Source organism: Pyrus communis, chromosome 3, assembly GCF_041283825.1.
Source record: "Pyrus communis isolate YQ-2024b chromosome 3, ASM4128382v1, whole genome shotgun sequence".
In the NCBI taxonomy this organism is placed as follows: domain Eukaryota; kingdom Viridiplantae; phylum Streptophyta; class Magnoliopsida; order Rosales; family Rosaceae; genus Pyrus; species Pyrus communis.
This window is the reverse complement of record NC_142567.1, coordinates 3022121-3045653: the sequence shown is the minus strand read 5'-3', so window position 1 is coordinate 3045653 and position 23533 is coordinate 3022121. Positions and strand designations below refer to the sequence as shown.

The window sequence follows — 23533 nt, the reverse complement described above, 5'->3', positions numbered from 1 at the left end:
ATCTTCGGACTCTAGCGAACTTTATATATTTCGTACTCTCAAGACACAACTCGAAGTTTGACAAACAAAGAACAAGAGAAACAAAGTGGGGAAACCCTCTTTCTCAAGAATAAGAATTAACTTTAATTTTTCTATCCTTGATGATAATGGTTTCATGAGTTTATATAGAACCCAAGTACTTCTTATTAAAGAGATGTAACTTTTCATTTATAAGTATACATCATTTGACAAAAAAATGAACCTACATAACATAACATTTTCTAAGAAATTAACACTATTTTTCATTTAATTATTAAAATTATATATTACAATATTTTATACTATAATATATAATTTACAACAGTGAAAGGTGAAAATGATCGTGCCTGTCCACGCAATCTTGACAACTGCATGGATTACATATGCATGGTTCTCTGTCGGTGTACAAATTATACAAGAAAAAGTTAAGTACAGGTCAAAAAAAAAGAAAATTTCCCTAAATTATGGGGAACTGTATATACCACATGATTGCCCTAAATTATGGAGAATTCTATATACATGCTTCTCTCTTTTTTCTTTCAATCAATTTAATAGCTGCATGGAAGGCGTGCAGCTTTCTTTATGTCCAAAACAGTAAAGTTAGGGGTGCTTTATTTTCCCACCAACGCTGGTAATGTTAACCACTTTATTTATTATCGTTGGATAAGTTAAATTTTGATATTGTGTTTATTTACTACACACATCTTAAAATTTAAACTGATCATCTAACGATTTGAAAGTGGTGAATATATTCACTTTAAGTGAGTTATATACTATACCTAAATAAACAACATGTGGGCAGCCTATATGATTTCCTATTATCCGACTAATCTTATTTTTAGAGAAGTTAACATAATTAATAACAATTTGCTAATTTCACACATACTGATTATAGTTAATATTGTATTTATTTTAGTAATTTTTCTTATGTAATGGTTTCTCTTTGTAAGTTTAGGCGATGTAAGCCGTAAAGAACCTTTTTTTTTTTTGTAATATTTTTATTCTTGAAAAAATAATTAGGCTATATACGGTGCCAAGTTGGAGTACTTATTGGTTTTGTTTGGTGGCATATAATTAGATTAAAACATTGACCAAAAAAAAGAAAAAAAAAAAAAAAAAAAAAGATTACAACAGGCTCTTGAAAAAGTAATCATGTGAGTCTACAAAACTATTTTGCCTTATGACTTTCGTCTCAAGCTTGTTGATCACCTCCTCTAATTTTTTTTTAATAGAGATGATATAAGCAAAAGCCAAAATAAATAAATTACCATAATTTATAATGAACAAAATAAATTTTTCATTTTGTTTTCTCAAGTTTTTTTAACTTTTTTTTTACTCTCACCACCAACGCCAGGGCATAGAACCTCGAGCCGAAAATGACTTACGCTGACAATAACTACCAACTACCATCGATATAAATTCACATAGAAACTCATAGATCGTGCACTAAGTAGGATGACACATAAAAAAGATACCTAACCAAGTGAGCCGATCCTCGTAGACAAAATATTTACACCTTTCACTCAAGATGGATAGTTGCATCTCCTTAAAATCACCTAGTAGGGAACTTTTTAATCAACAAGAAATATCTACATCATTATATACACCCCCGACTCGAGATATAATATTACTTAACGCATTTTTACAGAGAAAATCCTCTAGAGTTCCTACTTGGATGTTCTTTCGGTAAACTACATTTTTCGTGTTTTGTCCAACATCACTCTTAGTTTCTATTATTAATTTTTAAGTTCATAATGTTTGAAGCGTTAGCAATTTAAGGACGATTATGAATATCTCTTCTTCAATTGACTTAAAATCGCAACCAAAAAATTAATTGAACTCATAAATATCACTCAAGAATACTTGAAAATCCAATGTGTCCGGGTAAAATAGATATTTGACAATCATATCTATAACCTTGATAATTAAAAATCTAACGTCAGATTTGTGACATCAATTTTTTTTACACATATTTTAATGAAGTCTGCTCTGTAATGTATTTTAACAAACTGAACAATTTATCTTTTAGAACATCTCATAGATCATCCTTGCAGAAAATTAGACAAATTCGAAACTATTAAGTTATTTATTTGTAGTAAAGAAAATGAGCGAATTCCACAAAGAAACCATAAATCATTATTCCAACGGTCATATAGTTTCAAATTTTGGTATTTTTTAGAGACACAATCTTTGAGGTATGACATAAAATATAAACGATTTGAATCATTAAAATACATTAAGAAGTGAGCCTCACAAAAACACATGTCAAAAGTTATGTAAAAAATAATGTCATGAATTTGTCCTCAAAACTTAAAACTCTCAACCCGTCAAAGATTTATATTTGGAATCCAGATTTAATCTAAATATTAACCACGGGTCCACGATTCGATCCATGTTTATAACATGTCATGATGGAACTGTCAAATGAGGGGAGTTGTAGGACCTGTCGTACCTAATGTGCATAATGACATCAAGCTTGTGATTGTAGTGGTCCACTCATAACTTCGTTCATATCGGCCAGCTCAGCATTCCTTGCTCGAATTAACACCATCCATCCATTAATTATTACACGTGGGTCAATTACGCAAAAGTATGAGAGATTTTTCGGACATGGCTTCCCTGCCTTTCTATTTTCTATATATTCTTATCCACTCTTCTTTGTACTTAAATCACGTTAATATTTTATATTATTATTATTTTTTATCTTATTATTTTTATAAAAAAATAAATATAAAATATTAACATAACTTAACCGTAACCGCACAAATAGTAAGATATGAGAATGTATGAAAAATGAGATGGCAGAGAAGTCGGATCCAGATTTTTCTCGCATCCCAAACCTAATTCATCAAGCGTTGTAATAAAACTAGAAATAAGAAACTTGAGCCAAGCTACAGAATAAGCCTTCTATATTTATATTCGGTATGAGGATTTAATAGAGATGTGTTAACCACACATTATTTTTTTACTTTTCATACACTTCTTATTAATTTATATTATTTGATCTTCTTCAATTCATCCGATCCGACGATTGAAAATTAAAAAAAATATGTAAAAAATAAAAATGAGTAAAAAAAAAATTAAGTTAAGCTACACGATAAATTAATATAATAATTTGTTATTGATCTTATCGTTTAATTTAAAACTTATTACTTATAGGCGTAGGATAATGGATCTGGCTTCTCTGCCCTTTCAGTTTTCATACACTCTCATATTTTTCTATTTGTGCGATCACGGTTAAATTACGTTAACATTTTATATCACTATTATTTTTTGTCTTATTATCTCTATAAAAAAAATAATATAAAATGTTAAGATAATTTAACTATGATCGCACAAAATAGAAGGAGATGGAAAAGTATGAGAACTGGGAGGGCAGAGAAGTAGAGAAGCCGGGTCCTACGATAATATTGAGGAACTGTAGGACTCAGCAGCAAGAAATGTCTAAGCTTTTGGTCAATCCCTTGAATATTCCCAAGTTGGAGTCTTGAAAGCCTTGGGGGAGTGTTCTACATTTGCAAATTGTCTAAATATAAAATATAATGAGAAGCAGATAACAATTATAAGGACGTCTGCTTATTAAAGCAACAGCTCGTCTCTCATTTTTCTCTGAGACCTGGGCGGCTCTGCCAAATTTCCAATATTTAAGAGAGAGAGAGAGAGAGAGAGAGAGAGAGAGAGAGAGAGAGAGAAGGAGGGTTTACCTATAAGTCTCTCGGGGTTTTTTTTGAAAGGTGATTGGGGTTTGCTTTCTGGTTGTTTAGTGTCAAGTTGGAGTTGGAGTTGAAGGGACTGATGGTTTTTTCACCTTCAAATCCCGTGTTCTTAATCTGCAAAGATGCAGCTGGAATTGCAGGTATTATTATTCTCTTGAATCTTTTTTGTTTTTGCGATCATTGTCTGAATTGTTACTGTTTTTAGCTTTTAATTTTTCTTAATTAAGAACTGAAATTAGTGTTGCATTTATTGCAAAAGGAAAGGAAAACTTTTTTGGTGGAGGTATGATATTCCAGTAGGTTAATTTTGGTGGGAAACTGTTGGCTCTGTTGATTTCTAGGCAACTGGGCAAAAGTCTTGAAGCTAGTTCAGCAGCCCACATTGTTGTTTGATATCAGGATTGTTAGTTCACAATCGTTATCGACGAGAGCTTTTAAATTGGAAAACATATTGATGTTATTTTGCAGTGATGAGAGAAAATTTTAGAGCATTTTTAGTATTCTATTTGAAATTTTTTATCATTTTTCAAAACATTTCTTGAAAATATTTTTTTTTAAACTAAAAATCTTAATCGATTTAAAATTATTAATTCTTACTATTTAAACTAGATAAAGAAATTAAAAAAAAGAGGGTCGCAGGAGAGGGAGAAAGAGTAGAGAGGAGGATAGAAAGTAAAAGATGATTGAAGGAAAAAGAAAGAAGAGAGAGGATCAGACGAGATAGAGAGAAAAAGGTGTGAGAGAAAGAACCGAGAGAATGAAGAAAACGGATTGGAGGAGAGACGAAAAAAGTAAAAAAAAAAAAAAAAAAAAAAAAAGAAAAAAAAGGAGAGAAGAAGAAAAGAGAGATAGATTTGGAGTGAGAGGGAAGGAGGGAGAGAAAAGAAATGAATGAGTTTTAAGTTTAAAAACTCACTTTTTATGTTTTTAGATAATAGACTATATTTTTGAGTTAGTCTTGAGTTCAGTTTTTTAAAATAGTCATACCAAACAAGTTTTTTAAGACCTAAAATTTGAAAATTGTTTTTGAGTCTAAAAAGTTGGATTCAAATAAAGTACCAAACATGTCCTTAAATCTTCAAGACCAATTTTTTCGTGCATGTTCAAAACATTCTCTTTTTCCCATGTGCTACCAAGTTATCATGCAAAAATTCAAAGCTTTGGCAGCAATATTTGATGTATTGCCATGCTTTTTTCCTGACTGATATCAGTTTTAAGTATCTTTCGCTCGCCCTATTTAGTAAGAAGTTTCAATGCTTGGAATGAGGCATTTCTTGAAAGCAGCAATATCGACGTTGAGTTCTGTTGCCATAAAAGGATTTTGGCTTCCAAAATTACTGAGCTACAACAATGCATCAACTCTTCATTTACATGGTAGTTTGGGTGAAAGCTTTTGTGCGCTGCGTACTCTAAACTAAGCTGTTCAACTAATAAATGTGAGATTTGTCCATCTAAGTAGTTTCTGAGGCTACTACAAATTGTCACATCCATGTATATATGGTATATTACAACTGTAATGTTTGTGAACGCTACTACAAATTGTTTAAATTGACCATGTGGTCAATGTGATCAACAACCTGTGATGATCTCTGATTCTGGCAATTGAATCCAGGATTATATTGATATATGTATATACGCATATTGGGGTTCCACTTATTTTTATTATCTGTTGCAGGGAACATCTTTGCTTTTGGGCTGTTTGTTTCACCAATGTAAGTTTTGATCAGTTTGGTAATAATTAAATGTGAGAAAACATGAGAACGAGAACGATTTGTATTCATTTCCTCACCGGTTTGTTTTTTAATTGGCTTTATTTTCTTACTTTCAGACACACATTTAGAAGAATAATGAGAAACCGTGCCACTGAAGAGTTCTCAGGGCTCCCATACATATATGCCCTTTTGAACTGCTTGATCAGCATGTGGTATGGATCGCCTATTATATCTCCTGATAACATAATGGTTATGACGGTCAATTCAGTTGGTGCGGTGTTTCAATTAGTGTACATAGCCCTCTTCATAATATACGCTGAGAAAACAAAAAAGGTTACCTATATTACTCACACCTGTTACCTAGGTGAAGTTTGTGAAAGCCTTACTATGTTCTAAGTGTCGTTAGTTCCCTCTATCTTTGCAGATGAAGATGCTGGGATTGCTGGCAGCAGTTTGTGGTCTAATTGCAATCATAGTATATGGGAGCTTGCAAATTGCTGATGCTGCTATACGTCGGCTAGTTGTTGGAGTGCTTAGTTGTGCATCTCTAATATCAATGTTTGCTTCTCCTTTGTTTATAATTGTAAGTTAATCCAAGGCCTTTGCTGTACTTTCTTTATTTTGGTTTATGTTGGCATCAACTATGTATTTTGTTGTGTTACCTTATTTACTTTGTTGTGTTTTTGCAGAACTTGGTGATCCGGACAAAGAGCGTCGAATTTATGCCATTCTATCTCTCCCTTTCCACCTTCCTCATGAGCACCTCTTTCTTGCTTTATGGAATTTTTAATTTTGATCTCTTTGTTTATGTAAGATTCCCTTGCAGCACATTTTCTCTATTTTTTAAGAAAAGATATATGGAGCCGTCAATGCAGATTAAAGTTCTTGGTTTCTCAGGTCTTACAGTATCATTCTTAATGCATTTCAGGTCCCAAATGGAGTAGGAACCATTTTGGGGATTGTACAATTAGTGTTGTACTTTCATTATAAGGATTCGTCTAAAGGAAACTCCAGAGAACCGTTGATAGTTTCATATGCATAAATCAGTTCCGGAAACAAGAGAGTGCATGTGTTTTGTCTTTGACGTAAGTGTTATCTTTTATCTGTTTTATTTATCGCAACGGGAAACCATTATCTTCTCATTTCTAGCATGTACAAGTCTGATCCTTCTGAGTGTCAAATTTATCACAAATAAATGCTATATATTTTCCCCACACAAAAGAAATTTGTGGCCTGGGTTTCCCTTCCCTGAATACATGTGTACATGTAAAATTAATGTCATGCTAATCTTATGAATTCATCCTTGACTGTTAATAGGTGAGAACAAATCTTATCAAGTAGGCAAAATGATTGAAGAGAAGAGTGGTGCGGCTTACCTACTTGAAAACAAAATGTATGTCCTTTCGGCCTTTCACTCTCCTCTATGGCTTGGGTCATCCCCCTCCCCCTCCCTCTCTCCCTCTGTCTTTCTATGTGTGAAAGTGCATCTATGTGTATCATAGATACTTGGAAGAGTTTGTCACACTAGTAATCCCATTTTTTAATCGGTAGCATTCTTGAATTGGTATGAGTTCTACAATGTAATTGTTTCAGATCATCGGATCAACTTCTTCTCATATTTCCTGCATCAAGTTGAAACCTGTAAAGCCGTTTTTATATGGCTTTAGCAGCTTCACTATTGGTATATCTCAAGGAAAAGAACGGAAGAGGTCAAGGTCCTGATGTGAAACACATCCTGCCTTATTTGTACAATCAATACAGTGTCACGGTTGCAATTCCACTTTCCTTTCTCAGCTTCTTTTTGGCTTATGTGATTTGTGATTGTACCTTCTGCTTCAGAATCAATCATGAAATACTTTTCGATTTGCTTGTGTTTCTATTTCGCATTCGTATTCTTTTTGGGAATATAGGTAAATTCAATTCTCTTGCTGAATTCTCTACTTTCTCGTGTGATAGCATAAAATTGTCTAACATGTTAAATTGTTGACTCGTACCCGAAACTTTAGAAGAAACATTCTAGCAAACCATCTGAACATATCAGAAATACTAACTGGCTTCATTAGAAACCACTGTTCCGAAGAAACACGGGAGGACTTAAAAGAAACGTGAGTTGCAAGCTTAGGTACTTGAGGCATTAGTTGACTGTGATTGGAAAGTTTTAATTAGACTGAAAGGAACAATAAGATCTGCATAGATTAGCTGATAGCAATAATTCTGCATAAACAAGTTCTTCGATATCTTTACTGCCAAGCTTTCTAAGATATTTGTTGGTTAACTAATGGAGTTTATAGATTTTCTTGCACATGCATTGGGAAAGGGAGATTAATTTTGAACATGGGAATTTCTATGGATCATCAAATTAGCACTAAGTTATTTTGCACTCCTTCCGTCCTCGTCTTTTTCTTTAGTGATGAGTTCAGAATGAGTATTTTGAAGTGCCAATAATATTTCTTGATTCAAATATGGCAGATGAAGCGAGAAGAGATCGTGCATTCCTTTATTTGCATATTGACTGTTTCTCTGTCATTGTATACAAAAACTTCATGATGCACATCACTGGTAGCTACCACTCTGTTTTGGTAAATCCCTTTAAAAGCATTTCTGTTAGAAAAACTACAGCAAGTCCCTCAAAGTTGTTCTGCCAACACCAGCAGTCTTATCCTGCACATCAAACCAAAAACAATATGTTGATTGAGAAAGATGCAACATACGATAACAAGAAAGTATCTCTTGGGTCTAAATTTATACAAAGCTTTAGATAAATCTCCGTGTTTTGGCCGGATTTGGGTAATTTATAGGTCTCGGTTGTTATACAGGATTAGATTGGGATGGATAACCTTTGAAGTCATGGCAACTTGAAGGTAGAGGAGAATGATTATTCATTTTTAGGGGATTAAAAGGGGATTAGATATGAAGGAAATTCTTTCTCTCCTAAACCTACAATTTTGGGGCCAATTGGAATTAAGTTTTTTTTGTTAAGAAATCCATCTCCAACCTCTAAGTTGGTTATATTTTCTTCGTTTCTTCCTTTAACATACCTTCAAAATGGTTCCTTTCTATTCCAATCAAATCCTCTATACCAAACGAGGCCATATAATTGTGTTTTGTGCATATGCTATGTTTTGGGTATCCCAAATTTGAGAGAGAATTTTTCCTATAAGCGCTTAAAAGATCTTCAGCCTCTACACTCATTGGCAATTGGTTTTGGGTTGTACAGTTATGCTCTAAATCTTGTATACAAGGCAAGATCCTTCCCACCAAAATTTTGATTTCCAAAAATGGTTTCATAAAGGCTTAGAAATTTCATCTGTTTTCGTCTAGGCCATTTAGGTCGCATTAGTGCTTAAGATTGGATAACTCATTAGATTCAGCATATGTTAAAAGGAAGAAATAGATGCGAACTTGTGATGACTAATCCGTAAATTTAGACAAATTTTTGAAAATTAACATTTATTTCTATCTTAAACGTACTTTGAATCTAGTGAATTGTCAAGTTCAATCCGGTTACAAAAACCAAATGATGCCTAAACATGGTCTTCACCATGCCATGATGTTTAAATTATCTTGTGGTTACCAATGTGCATAAAACAACTTATCGTAGTCTTTGACATGCAAAAGATTGTGAAATTCTTATCAACTATCAAATCTATGTTCCCAGCAAAAATAAGGGAAAAAAATTCCTTTCGGTCACTGTTTATACCTAAAGTCGATTTTGGTCACTGTGTTTTTAAGTGACCAAAATAAATTTTAGGTATAAACAGTGACAAAAAGGTTTGTAACCCCAAAAATTAAATTCAAAGGAAAATTACTAGATTGATGAATTATACCTGGTTTCTGGTTTCTTTGTGGGAGTCACACAGAGGCCGACCTCTTTCATCATAGAGAATAAGCCCACTGAACCTCGGAAGCTCACATTTCTCCCCCATAAGTATAGGCCTCTGCCACACAGGAGAATCCGAGTTATGGCTCCGCCGCCCCACTTCAACCTCAACCCTTTTGTCCAGCAGCGGCTGCGGCGTCTCTCTCCAGCTCCCGCCCCTCCTCTCCTCCCACTTGCTCCTTCTGCTCCACCGCACCGAGCTCACCAACGCCCTCTTTATCGACCCCCAACCACAACTCGGCTCAGACCATTTTGGTTGACCTACTACCGCCTCTCGCTGGCTGCTCATCACAAGCTTCTGCTCCTCCGGCTTCCTCTGAGCCTTCTTTAGCAAAACCGTTGCCACCATGCAAAGACCGACGATGGAGAACGCAGCGGAAACTAATAGCAGAAATGCTTGTTGGGTAGAGAGCTTCCACTTGTCTTCTAAATTCCACAAAGCTTCCATGGGATTTTGTTATTTCCTTATATGGTGTATAGCGACTAACAAAGTTTAGATTTTGATGATTTTGTATGGGGAATATTTAGAAAGTTAGAAAAAGAGAGATGATTTCTTATACGTAGAAAGATGCATGCAATAATTCTGCACTGATAGTGTACGGCCTACACGTGATGGTCCACCGCCTGGCTGCAGGGCGTAGCTGCTCTTTTTGGTTGAGTTTTTACGACCGTTGGGGAATAAAGGCAGTCATGAGGTATTCATGGTTGTTCTAAACCCTAATTAACCGTCTCTCTCTACTATTACAACTACTAATGGAGTACAGAATGACAAACTAAAAGTATAAATAGTATCTAACGAGAGTGTGGGCTGATAAACGGGGAGTACGAATAGTATTGCCATGAGATAATAGAGGGCAAAAGTGATTACCTCTCAAGTTTTCGTCGTGTATGTGTTTGATCCGGTTGGATTGGTTGATATTTGTTGTTAAGAATTTGAGAGCTGCATGGCTTAGTTTCCTAAATAAACATAGCTTACATTATATGGAACTTTAAAATTCCTCGTCCAAACGCACCGTTGCATAAGAGTTGCACGACTAAATTGCCGTTTTCATTTCCTTGTGTCATAAACTGAGATTTGACATTTCTTGGTTGGATGCGACATGATGATCACGATCAATGTTATGTTGAGGACAACTGAGGATAAATATGAAGCAAAGCAAGATCTCACGAGAGAGAGAGAGAGAGTCGAACCTCTATAGTTTGTTGCATGAGTTTACCCTAACAAATTAATATGGCGGTTCCACTTTCACCAACCCTTGCCCATGCATGCATTTAGATAGAAAAAAGAGTGTTTTGTATTGTGTGAGGAATTTGGATCCTCTCTGGATCTTAATTTTGGAGTCTAAGGATTAGAAAATTCAAGTTCTTGGCTTGTGTGAAAGAGAAATCAAAACTCTTGGTTTGTGTGAAATATTGATCATTGGGCTCCGGACAGTGAGATCTAAAGTAGATCTCTATTTATGTGTGTTTTAACAAACATATGGCGGGGTAGATTTATTTTATTTTATTTTGTCAATTAGTGATTTATTCATTCAGGAGAATTCAAAAGCACAGCCTAGAGATCCTGCAAAACTAGGCAAGCACAAGTCAAAATTTTATATTAATATACAGACAAGACGTCACTCATATAACCATAGCATATGATACCAAAAATGTGTTAAAAGAGATTTAAGGTACGTATTAATTTAACTAGGCCAGTTTGGCAGTAGACTCGCGAAACACAATGCAGTTCGAACGATTATTGTTAAAGCAATGTTTGTGTCATAGTTCACACGCGATTAAGTTGAACACTTAAGCTCAATAATAATTCGATTGAATTAGTTATGTCGTACTTGAACAACCATGTATCGTTTTTATCTTGTTCCCAATCATGACTTCTCCCATTCATTTTCTTCTATTACCCATCCATATCGATTTATATTTCAAGTTCAGATGTTATTGAGTACTTCAGTTCAGTGCTATTCCGCTTGTAAATGAAAAGTTCTTAGATTTGATTTGCGAAAATGACAAATTTGACATCAGAATTGTGGCTGTTGGCCAAACAAATAGACATTATATTATGGCTGACTCATTGTGTTCGGTTGCATGTTTTACGCAGCACCAAACTAAACACGACCGCAAATGATGTTGGGCTTCGGCCCAATAGCCAATAACTCGCACTGTTCTCTCCGGCCCTGCTTCTCTTCCTTCAAAGTCCATTCTAATGAAAAAAGAAAGGAAAAAAACAGAGAAAAAGAAGGGGAAATTCTTTTGGTTTCCCTTCACCTTCCCCTCCTTCACAACCCCAGCGAGGAAAATCCTGCTGTGCTAGGGTTTCTGGACCACCCCGAGCTCGTACCGCGACGGACTCCATGCCCAGAAGCCCCTCCTTGTGAGTTGTGAACCTCGCAGGCCTTTACCTTCCCAAAGGTTAATAATTTCTACATTTCATGCTTTTTTCTTACTGTTTCAATTACATTCGTCGAGTATCACTTTACTTTTCTGTAGAAATATAACTCTATTTTTCTGCTTGGATGACGAGAAAATCGAAAATATAGTTCGATTTTTTTTTATGTAGTAATACCAGTTGGTTTTTAGTTCTGCTGGGTTGTAAGAATTTTGGGAATTCTGATTTTATTTTATTTTATTTTCTTGCGTTTTCTTGGCAACCAAACATATATTTAGTTAGATGGATGCGGATTAAGTTGATGGATTATAATTTTTATTTATTTTTTATATAGTTGAGTGAGTTAGAAGTTAGAGACTTGGTTAGAAGTCAGAGACTCGGTGAGAATTATGCCTTCAAATGTTTAAGAATAGAGGTTTCTAGATGGGTTTTTTATTGTTCAGCTAAATTTTTATGTTTGACAGTGACAGATATAAGTTCGTCGTTGGTAGATAATTGAGATTAGAGTTGATGTCATTCAGGTTTAATTTCTTGAACGCGCTTGGTTGATCTTTAGAGAAGGAAATATTTTTGTGGTTGAGTCTTTGAGTAAAAGAAAATCATGTCCGGAAGAAATCGTGGACCACCTCATGCTGGATTGCCCCCTCCGGTTCACGAATCCCCATATGGAAGAGGACTTGGTCCGATGCCCCATCCTGCATTGCTCGAGGAAATGAGAGAATCCCAGCTTGGCATGGGTCCCAGACAACTTCCTCCCCACCTTGCAATAATTGAGGAGCATCTTGCGGCTCAACATCAAGATATACAAGGACTTCTAGGTAATAACCAAAGGCTGGCTGCAACCCATGTTGCTCTTAAGCAGGAATTGGAGGCTGCTCAATTTGAGTTGCAGCGAATGGCTTACCATGTTGATTCACTGCGGGCAGACAAGGATGTCAAAATGAGAGATTTGTATGACAAGTCTGTTCGTTTGGAAGTGGACCTTCGTGGAGTGGAGGCCATGCGGAATGAGCTGCTTCAGGTTCATGCTGATATCAAGGAGCTCACTGCTGCGAGGCAGGAGCTCTCGGCTCAGGCACAAGCAATGACACAAGATCTGGCTAGAATGACTGCTGATTTGCAACAAGCACCAGCTTTGAGAGCAGAAATTGAAGCAATGAAACAGGAATTGCAACGTGCCAGGTAGATTTTGCATGATTTATTATTGTCCTTGAATTTACAGTTTATGTTTTGATTATTGTCTTTGGATTTTTTTTAACTTTATGAGTTATTTGTTTGCATTAAGAGCTGCCATTGAGTATGAAAAGAAAGGATATGCAGAGAATTATGAGCATGGTCAAATCATGGAGAAGAATTTGACATCAATGGCTAGGGAGCTGGAGAAACTTCGTGCAGAAATTGCTAACACTGAGAAGAGAGCAAGAGCTGCAGCTGCTATTGGAAATCCAGGTATACAATCTGTTTTTAGTTTATATTGTTAGTTAGTTTGAATTAAGATTTCACTTTTGAAACTTTTGTTTAAATAAGGAACTGAAATCTCACAGAAAACAACATACCAATGGATCGTGGAGGAGGAGAAAAGATTAATTCAAATAATACTAATATTAAAAAAAGTGGAAACAAATATACCACTTATGGGAGAAACACAATAACAAACTATCGAGGTGTACCACATACTGAAAATTCCACTTTCCTTCAGCTTGCATCACACTGTACCAGTGGAACTATAACGTTTTATCATTATCTAAGTTTCACAAGTTTTTCTTTAATTCAAATATATACTTATGTTGTGAGTTTTAGCCTCAAAGAATGCTCTAATCTGGATATGTAATGGTTCTGATTGATTTTGTTGAGGCTCAACCATGCCCACACATGATGTAAAGTATAAAAAGCCAGTCATGGACAAGTTGCCGAGTCAACTAACTTGATCCCTATAAGCTTCAGTTGGACCTGACTGTTAGTCTTTTGTATACCCACATCATATGAGGGTTCAACTTCATCCGATTCAATTTCTATGAATTAATTCATGGTTTAGGGCCTTTAGGCCTGTCCGATTATTCCATACTTTTTTAAATTGGTTGTCCCAATCGCATTGAAGCAGCACAGTTTGATGATAATTATATTTTATATTTTCTTTTATTTGGAGATTCATTTGGAATTACTGTTGATTTTGTCTTTTAATTGTCTCTAAAGCTGTAGGTTATAATGCCAATTATGGGAATCCTGAAGCAGGATATGCAGGAAACCCCTATCCTGCCACTTATGGCATGAATCCTGTAAGTTTTGTTCTCTTTCATGAATTCATAATAGGCGTGTTTGTGTGGATACCTGATTAAAGCATTGATGTTTTTGTTTTGCATGTGTCCACACGATAATGCATATCTGTATAAACTGCTGTGGCTATTATGAATGCATTAGTTCCTCCCTCATTTTTCAGGTACAGAGTGGTGCACCTATGCCAGGTTCATGGGGTGCATATGACATGCAGCGAGCTCAGGGACACAGATAAGCTAGTTCATCCATGGTGCTGAGCCCTGTCCTGACTGGTATCTTCGCCGCGGTGTATTAGATGCTTAGGTCTGTGATTGAAGTGTTATCTGATAGTAACATTTTGGAAATTTAATTGTTTATTTGGTGTTTAGTAACTGTACCTAAACACCTCAAAAACTATATTACCTTGATGGTGCAGTAAACTATTGATAATTTGGTGTTCTTTGATGCATATATTTGCATTATGTTCTCTAAAATGCATTTCATTATAATATCAATGCTTCATTTCCTTAATTATGTATACATTGCCAACTGTCGTATTTAGACAGCTGATAGTATTTTCTGAATTTTGTTTCTACCTTTTTTGTCCTCTTCATTTATAAGATGCTTGGTTTGTTAGGTCAGTTTGTTGAATTTCTCCGTTTTGAAGCAAGAACATTGCTAGTGCTTTACAAAACTCTTAAGTTTATTGGTGTATTCTGTCCCTTGATTGTGAATTCTTGTCATTTACTTGTGAGCCCCCTTATGTAGCAAATATGGTTTATTAATACTCTTCGTTAAGGTTAGTTTCTTTTTCTATCTTGTTTGCCAATATATTTTAAGGCTCAATTAGGTTTCTGCCCTAGGAAGTTTTTGTGCTCTGTTCGTGCAATTGGATTACTGCACAGTGTTAGGGGAGCACTCCTGCTAGAAGCACTTTCATTAGAAGCACAACTATTTCTTCTCAAAATCTAAGTGCTTTTAGAGTCCTAAAGGACTATTAAGTTTTCTGTCAAACGTTGTCAAAAGCGCTTTTGGTTATTTGGAAGCGTTCTTCCAAAAGCAGTTGCAAACAGGCATAGAATGTTGATAAGTTGATCTTTGACAATTGATAATTCACATGAGGACTCAAATCCTTTATCATTGTAGCTTGTCATTTCTTCTTTCATTATTAAATGTAAGCACTTGGTGAATTTGTTTTGTGCTAGCCTACCACCAATTATTATTTCTTTTTCTATGCTTAGGGTTTCGTGTGCCCCTTTGTAGTTTTTTTCCTATTGATTTCTTACATCTTGTAAGTAATTTCCATTCTATGATATAATTGTTGCTCCGTTTTTTCATCATAATGGTTGTGCTAGCTTAGCTAGCTTAAAACTCAGGAAAGTTACTTTTCTTGGAATCCTATAAAGGAAGAAAGTATCACACACAACCTCACACTTGTGAAGATAAACATTCTAAAACTACCTGCATTACTATGTATAGCTCACATATAAATCAACTCTTCATGTTTATTTGGTGACTTGGTTATTTTGATGTTCTGGAGATTTCTGGATTGATACAAGTTGTGGAGTTTTTGTTGTATTTGGCGAGACTGAGACTCTAATTACAAACATTTAGTCAGACATTTTGTTCATTTTAATGCATGCCAGATTATTTAAAAGAGGAAGTTGTGGGATTAGTATAATCTTTTTGAGTCCCAAAACAAGGAATAATGAAGTATTCGTATTGAATCTGTAAAAGTTGTGGCAACCTCAATTAATATTAGAACTGCATGTAAAAACTTCTTGGGATAATGGACTGAATACTCAAGGACAGGCCATTAACTTATTGTATATCATATATCTAATAGAAAATTCCCGTATAAGATTTTATTCACCAATGTTTTACTGTTAGTGCTAATAACCAAATTTTTGCAGTAGTACTTAATGTTCTTTGTTTAAACTTGTTAGCCATGTGCTTTATTTTGGTTTTGTTATTTTAGGTATTGTTGGGTGCTTATGAGTGGAAGCGCCCCTCAAATTTGCGGGTCTCGAGTGAGTATGTTGGTTTCCATTGAGTTGTGTTGCTCATGAGTGGAAGCGCTCCTCAAAATCACTTAAAATCTCCGGTGCAGGCTGGCTGCGGAGTCTGAATGAACTGTTACCCCTTGCTTGATTTGTTATGTCCAGGAAACCTTTGCACCCAGGAAACTTGGATCTGTTTGAAGTCAGCTTTTTAGAATTTGAGTTAGATTCCATGTGTCTGTTTTCTATGTAGTGGAAAAATCTTAGTATAGTGTTCCCTCTCTCTCTCTCCTCTCTCCCCCCATTCTCTTCTCTCATTGTGCATGGCATGGGTAAAGAGTGGTCTTCATTCTTCCCCTTCACTTTTTGACTGCGGTTTTTCAGTTTATGGATTATAGGTTCTATAGTCATTCATTTCATTTACTAGGACTATGTTGAGACAGATTTATGGGACAATGGGAGTCGACTGTTAAGGACATGGATTTTTTAATAGCAAGAAAGTGCTCGAATTTTTTCATGAGTTTTTTCATTGAGTTTGGTTCAAGAGATACTCTTTAAGGAAACTTTATTTCCGTATCTTGTTTCTTTAGAAGAACAACAGCACAAATGTAAGGGAAGTGTATTCATAGCATGAGGTATGCTGTTCATTGTGAAGACATTCAACAATGGAGCTGCAGAATAAGTTTCTGGTCAAGTAAGTGATTTGAATTTCTGACTTTTCCCAGTCTTTGTTTTGTTCTTCTGTACTTTTTTTTCTAAAATATTCTTCCCCTCTTAGTTGTTACTGCAAAATCAGGTTTCTTTAGAACCAGACTCGTTAGTTTTGTGTCCAAACCCCTTGTCAGTGGCATTTTCTAGGAAATTCCTTGTGATCTGTGATTGAGGTAGTTTGGTACTTCACATCCTTGATCCTCTTTTTTACGTCTGTTGGGTCTTAGATGTCAAATCAATGGAATAATGTTTTAGACTTCTATGGTTGCACCTTGGTATCAAGTAGGTTTTTATTCTCCAAATATTTTGTTTTGCTTTGTTACTGCGATGACCAAGCTCTGACTGATTGGTATTTCATGTTTGCCATGTGTGTACTGTGTAGTAATTTAAAGTCAATTAGAGCTTGCTTTCCATCTTGATTGCAATATTTTATAGCAAAAATTAATAGAAGCAAGTAAAGCTGGATATGAAATTGGATGGTATTTCGGTAGAACAAAAGCCATTTTGGTAATTTTGGATATTGAGTTTAGAATGAAATGGCTTTACATCGAAGCATGAGGTACTCTTGTTACAAGATGGTTTAGGTATGCAAGTGTTGTAGTGAAGCATCTGAGTAATTGATATAACTGACTGTATGAAAATTTACAAAGTATTCATAATAGAGTTAATCTAGGAGGAGCTGATGTTTGAAGTCAACATCATTCTTTCTTTTCTAGGCAACATGAAATACATTGCCTGGGTTTGGACCATGAAATGGCCCTTGGTAGATTTACCACCAACTCTCACCACTGAAACTTCAGTGGGCAACATTTAGTTTGTTTAGTGCGTTTCATTATGGAATGTGGATCACAACTTTATGATCTTAGAACTGTACATGATTTTTCTTTTGGCTTTTACTAGAGCATGGTACTGTTTGGAAGATTATATATGATTCAACTGCTTATTTGGGTGTTATTTTATACATAGGTCCAAGATAAATGCACAACTAACTTTCAAATGTAGACCTTTTTATTTAAGTTTTATTACTTATCTGATGGTTTAAGCCTTAAAACAGTGCTGCTTAGTTTTCCTCTCTTCCTGATACACTATTTCATGTAGGTTATCTTCATCATTTGAACAGAAGTTCATCAATTTGATTATACTGTTTTTTGGGAGGGGGACAGAGGCAGTGTTTAGCTAGTTTATGTGTATAATGATATTATACTCATTTTAGGGAAGCTGTATGTCGGAACAGGGTTTAGCTGCAATTAGTACCCCATTGCATGATTTCTCTCGAGTGGAATGGAAATTGAATCTGGAACTAATGTTGTTTCCTACTGAGTTTGTGTTTAATCAAGTCTGTCTGTATGTCCTATTTTCTCTTGAGTTCTGTTCATGATCACTTGCATTTTTAGAATTAAAGCAATGAATACATGTTTTTATCTTATCTGGTCTCTTATATTCTTCATGTATGTCTTCATCCAGGTTCACAACCTTTTGACCCTGCAAATCTGCTGCCTTCCATGTATGTCCAATGTTTCTCAAGTTCAGTTCATGATTTCTGCAAATCTGCTCATGAGGTATGTCTAGCCATTCAACTTTACACCTTTTGTTTTTTGTTTTATCATTTCGATAATGCTGCTGCTTTTGGTTTGTAATTAAACAAAGAATACCATTATAATTGAGGTTTAGTATTATCTTAGAAATTTTGCAAAAGAAGACGGATACATGATGTAATAAACAAATTGGGAGGTTGCATTATAAGCTAAAGTTGAAAAGATTGAATGGGCTCATACGTGGTGATGCAACATCGATGCTTTTACTAAAGTGACTCGGAAAGTTAGAGCCATGATTCTAGAAATAGTTGTCACATAGGTTAATGTAATGAATTTTCCAAAATAAGCTTAGAAGAAGAGCGGTAAATTGTAATGAAACTTTGATGAGAGAACAAGGGATTTAGGGTTTTAAAATCTGGATAAAGGTTTCCTAAAAGATGAAAGAGAATTTTTAATTATATGCCATGGCTAAAGGTGACGAGTGACAATTAAACCTTATGAATACCTGTGGTTCAGATTAGACATAGACGGATTTGTTTGGAGATTTAAATGTTGTTAAAACAGGTCAAGAAAGAATCAGCTTGACTCTGGTGGTGCAAGTGCTTCTTGAGAATTAGCAACAAAGTTACTTTTGGTGCAGGTTTAATGAGAGAACTCAGATTAAGGTTTTGTGGGTTAGTTAAAGTCTACATTTTCAGAAGGAATTAGAAAATATAACCCAGAGGATACTTCAATTCTTACGCACTTAGGATTTGAGTTTTGTCATATGGTTCTCAAAGAAAGCTCCTGCCAACTTCGTTAAAAGTAGGGCTCCTGCCAACTTCGTTTAATTTTGTCTAAAAATAGTGGGCCTGCAATCAAACAGAAGTTCTTGCAATGATCAGTCTTCACACACACACGCACAAAACAATGTTGAATTACTCATACAAGTCTCCATTGAAAAAATAAAGAGGAGACATTTCTGACAGTATATGTGTTCTAGGAGATATTTAACTGCCTAAAAGTTTAAGCTGATTCATTTTATTTTCCTTATTAAGTACTTAATATGTGGTCCAAACCGGTTGGCAATCTTTCCTCTCCTTCATCAAAGAACCATTGACGACTGAACCCTTACTATCCGGATTGGTCAGCTTACAATTTGTGGCAGAGGCTAAAAGCCTTCCTTTTAGAGTGCGTAAACCTAGTTCCTCTTATGGAAATGCCTTGTGAAAGCTTTACTGTGGATTTGATTGCTTTGTTTGTACTAACCTACTGAAATCCTTCTAGTGGTGTTTCAACCTAGTCTAGAAGTCCTGTAGATGCAGTTGATGGAGTTTAGTGTATGATTGCTTCGTAGCAACACATTGAAAATCAAATAACTGTCTGTTTAAGGGTAAAAAAAAAAAAAAAAAAAAAAAAACAGGATTCATAAGTGCTAACCGAGTTTAGGCCTGACATTATTTGCATATGTTCTAAGAGCTGTGTTGTACGCAATTTATTTGATACGTTGAATTATTTTCTCAGGTGGTGATTTCCCTGTTGCCGCACAAGCTAAAGCCATACTGGTTTGATTCCTGTTATCTGAATGCAACGAACAAACAACCAGGTGGTTCGATCTTATGATCCCTAATTTGGCGGTCGTAGCAATGTTGGGTGACCATAAATTGCCTCCTCCTGCGTGCTACTATAATCAGAAGGCACCAGGTAAGGTGTGGGAGCTGGCACAATTGCAAACAAAAACTATTTTTGTTCAACCGTTTCTCCATATTTTGCAAAAGAGAGATGTTTGTGTTTTTTTCCAAGGGACTGTTTGATAACCATTTAGGTTTTAGTCTCTAGTTTCTAGTTTTTGGTTTTCACTTCTTGAAATTTGAAATCTTATTTGGTAACTACTTTCAGATGAAATCTGAAAACTTAAGGCAAAATTTTTGAAAACTCAAGCGTATAGTTTTCAAGTTTTGGTTTTTAGTTTTCATATTTTTGAAAACTAAAACAGTTGCCAAATAAGATTTCAGTTTTCAAAAAAGTGAAAACAAAAAGTAAAAATGAAATGGTTATCAAAATGCCAATGTTGTGTTTGGATGAGGGATTGTAATGGTACGAAGGGATTTAGGAAGGGGTGCACTGCAAAACATTAGATTGATGCATTTGAAATGACTGCAATGCACCAAGTAATTTGTAAATGACTGCTTGAAAGGAGCCATTTGAAAATCCGTCATTTAATGGCCTTGTAATGCTCATGTAGGTGTACTTTGTAATCTATCAAAACTTTTTGTAGTGCACCTCTAAATAATTTTAACTAAATCTCGTCGTACTTGGAAATTTCTCATCCAAACAAACCATATTGGTTTTTAGTTTTATGATGGAGAACCCTTTTCCCCTAGTTGTGGAAATTCATGTTTTTTACATATTGGATGACGGATTTGCCTCATGGTTTAATTAACACAAGGAAGCGAATAATTAAAATGATTTCAATTCTTATCTCTGTAAGTGAAACTAATTTCTAATTTTTCAGGTATTCGATTATGAACTTGAATATGGAACTCGCATTTCCTTTCGGTGTATGCTAGTAAACAGAAAAAAATAATTAGAATATCCATATTTAAATGAATGTAGAAATTTTGAGAATTGAAATAATTCTAATATCTTTCCTTACAAACATGCTATAAACTTGTGCACAAACTAAAATAAAAAATGTTCACAAAAAAAAAAAAAATGATTATAAACAAAACTAAAACAAGTAAATAAATATGGCTGAATAGGACTATTCATTATATTGTTGGATAAGTAGTTCTTTTGACAATGAAAAGTTTGATAAAGAGGATTGGCCTGGATAGGATTATTCACTATCTTGAAAGTACTTTGAAGGAAGAAATAGACGACAATTTTCTTATTTATCTATGTTGAAGATTACTAATGAAGAAAAGATATTTCACTAATACTCACAAAAATGGTAGAATTAAAAGGGATAACTTTTCCTCATGAGTAACCTTCAACTTGGACAAAGTAAGAAAGTTGTCATCCATTTCTTCCTCTAAATTCCTTAAATATAATAATTAGTTTTATTCAAGCTAATTCTCTATATCAAACGAGACTTTTAGGTATTGGATTACAGACTTAAATAAAACCTACATTCTTTATGTGTTAGTAAACACATGGATAGTTAGGAATTGAAATAATTCAAATATCCATATATTAGTAAATGCATAAAATCCATGAACCAAAATAATTCTACTACCCCTTTCTTAGTTAACGAGCTTTAGACTTCTTCACAAACTTATTGTAGAGCGTGATTTCAAAATTAATAAATTCTTATTGATTGTTTAATGTCTTAGGGTGCGTTTGTTGCATCGGATTGGATTAGCTTCAGGGACTAAGTTGGGCTAGTTTAGACTATACTAAGCTGGACTAGCTTAGTGAAGCGTTTGGTGCAGTGTTGGACTAAGAAGCAGGATAATTAAAATAGTACTGTTACCAGTTTGATGTTTGCTTAGATTAGAACTACATTATTGTTCTATTTTAATTGCTTTTTATATTAAAGATATTATTAAAATTAATAATATTGGATTAGAGTGAGACTCAATAAAAATGTAAAAACCAAATTTTCTTACCAATGAAAGAAACATACATGATTCAGGATGCGTTTGTTGTACTGGACTATCTCGGATTGAACTAACTTTTAGAACTAAGTTAGACTGACTTAGCTTAGACTAAGCTGGATAAGAATAGTGGAGTGTTTAGAGTTCAAATACTTCTTTTGTCATTCATTAATTCATTTTACTATTATTAATACACCTTTTTTATCTTTAAAAAAAAAAAAAAAAAATACAACCATTTTTATTTGACTCCCCCCCGGCAGCGAGTCTCTCTCCCTTGTCTCTTTTCTTCATTCATTTGCTTTGGTTCTTCACGCCCAGATTCGCTCCCAATAAAACTCAAACCAGAAACCCACATTTTTTCTTCTTTGCATTTGCTTTCTCTTGAATTCAAACCTATATTTTTCTTCTTTTAATTTACTTACTTTCTCTTCAAATCAAACCCAGAAAAATCCCCAATTTTTTTTTTCAATTTGCAAAGGCTTCATTAGATCGTCGGATCTGCAAATTCATTTCAATTGACCTCTCCAAATCAACGTCAATCTATCTCTTTTCTTCATTCATTTGCTTTGGTTCTTCACACCCAGATTCGCTCCTAGTAAAACTCAAACCAGAAACCCACATTTTTTCTTCTTTGCATTTGCTTTCTCTTGAATTCAAATCTATATTTTTCTTCTTTTAATTAACTTACTTTCTCTTCAAATCAAACCCAGAAAAATCCCTAATTTTTTTTTTCAATTTGCAAAGGCTTCGTTGGGTCATCGGATCTGCAAATTCATTTCAATCGACCTTTCCAAATCAACGTCAATCGATCTTGCAGAAGAAAGAGACAAACTTGCTGGCGCATCTTCCTGGCGAAGCTCTTGGCAAACTTGAGTAGGGCGCGACGGTTGGTGCAGGATCTGGAAGAAGAAGCAAGTTGAAGAAGACAAAGACAAAGCGAGTTGAGGAAGACGAAGCGAAGCGATGGTCTTAGCAATCCCATCCTTTTTGGGCGGTCTCGCTAAGACCGGTTAGTGAAGAGTTTAGTCAGCACGAGTCCGACGTAGTCCCATTAAACAGAATCCTGGCTCGCACCAAACACGGGATTAAACAGAATCCTGGCTCGGACTGGACTAGCTTCAGGGACTAAGTTGGACTGGCTTGACTTGGACTAAGTAGGATAATAATAGTGAAGTGTTCGATGTAGTGCTGGACTAATTCATGGACTAAAATTATTTTAGAGCCTAAAATATTTTTTTTATCATTTTTAATTTACTTTTACTTTAAAAAACCAAAGACAGTCAAATCTTATATTATAAAATGTTTTTTAAATTTACTTTCCTTTCCCTTATCTTCATTGTTTCTATCAAACTCTACATCTAACCCCTATCTCTCTGCCGCTCTATTTTCTCCCAATTAGTCAAATCTCCCTCCTCTTTGCCCTTCCACTTCTTGCCTTCTCAACGGGTTTTTGCAATTCCCAAACTCCCCCCTTCTTCGTGTTTTGGCCGAATCATGTGTTGAGACATCACGTTGTTCGTCGTCAAATCTGCAAACAGCTTCTGGGGAGCAGTGAAACCAGCCTGCATTAAGGGCCGACGAGTTAACCGGAGGCGAGTGGGGGATTGTGGAGTCAAGGGAGCGAGAGACGAAGGTGACCTAGGGTTGGAATGCTTGGATTTCTCGAGAGGTTGCAAAACCGAGAAACGGTCTTAGTAGTCCGACGCTTTTCGGGGTCTCTCGCTAAGACCCCCTAGCGAGCTCT

At 35.2% G+C, this 23533-nt stretch overlaps 3 protein-coding genes across 11 annotated transcripts; 2 read left to right on the top strand and 1 right to left on the bottom strand.

Moving 5' to 3' along the window:
* Positions 1–3515: 3515 nt before the first annotated feature.
* Positions 3516–7309, top strand: LOC137715645 (bidirectional sugar transporter SWEET2). 3 transcript variants are annotated; one of them, XM_088690628.1, is made up of 8 exons: positions 3516–3664; positions 3695–3874; positions 5410–5446; positions 5563–5779; positions 5871–6029; positions 6136–6255; positions 6375–6531; positions 6764–7309. In XM_088690628.1, the coding sequence occupies exons 2-7, from the start codon at positions 3814–3816 to the stop codon at positions 6486–6488; spliced, it is 708 nt and encodes a 235-aa protein (XP_088546754.1). In that variant the 5' UTR covers positions 3516–3664; positions 3695–3813; the 3' UTR covers positions 6489–6531; positions 6764–7309. The 3 variants fall into 3 exon arrangements, with proteins under 3 accessions (XP_088546754.1, XP_068311088.2, XP_068311090.2); XM_068454987.2 differs by having other exon boundaries at positions 3519–3874; XM_068454989.2 differs by lacking the exon at positions 5410–5446 and having other exon boundaries at positions 3519–3874.
* Positions 7310–7725: 416 nt separating this feature from the next.
* On the bottom strand, positions 7726–9917 carry LOC137714606 (uncharacterized). The gene is made up of 2 exons (XM_068453778.2): positions 9274–9917; positions 7726–8107 (listed from the first exon to the last, which is right to left on the bottom strand). The coding sequence occupies exons 1-2, from the start codon at positions 9772–9774 to the stop codon at positions 8060–8062; spliced, it is 549 nt and encodes a 182-aa protein (XP_068309879.2). The 5' UTR covers positions 9775–9917; the 3' UTR covers positions 7726–8059.
* A 1494-nt stretch (positions 9918–11411) lies between these two features.
* Positions 11412–20906, top strand: LOC137715264 (protein FLX-like 1). 7 transcript variants are annotated; one of them, XR_015960466.1, is made up of 8 exons: positions 11539–11735; positions 12234–12894; positions 12998–13161; positions 13906–13988; positions 14150–14289; positions 16556–16659; positions 18141–18235; positions 19715–20906. XR_015960466.1 is itself a non-coding variant. In XM_068454522.2 (5 exons), the coding sequence occupies exons 2-5, from the start codon at positions 12314–12316 to the stop codon at positions 14219–14221; spliced, it is 900 nt and encodes a 299-aa protein (XP_068310623.2). In that variant the 5' UTR covers positions 11539–11735; positions 12234–12313; the 3' UTR covers positions 14222–14434. The 7 variants fall into 7 exon arrangements, 2 of the variants coding, with proteins under 2 accessions (XP_068310623.2, XP_068310625.2); XR_011065554.2 differs by lacking the exon at positions 16556–16659 and having other exon boundaries at positions 11412–11735; XR_011065556.2 differs by lacking the exon at positions 16556–16659 and having other exon boundaries at positions 11597–11735; positions 13912–13988.
* Positions 20907–23533: the final 2627 nt, after the last annotated feature.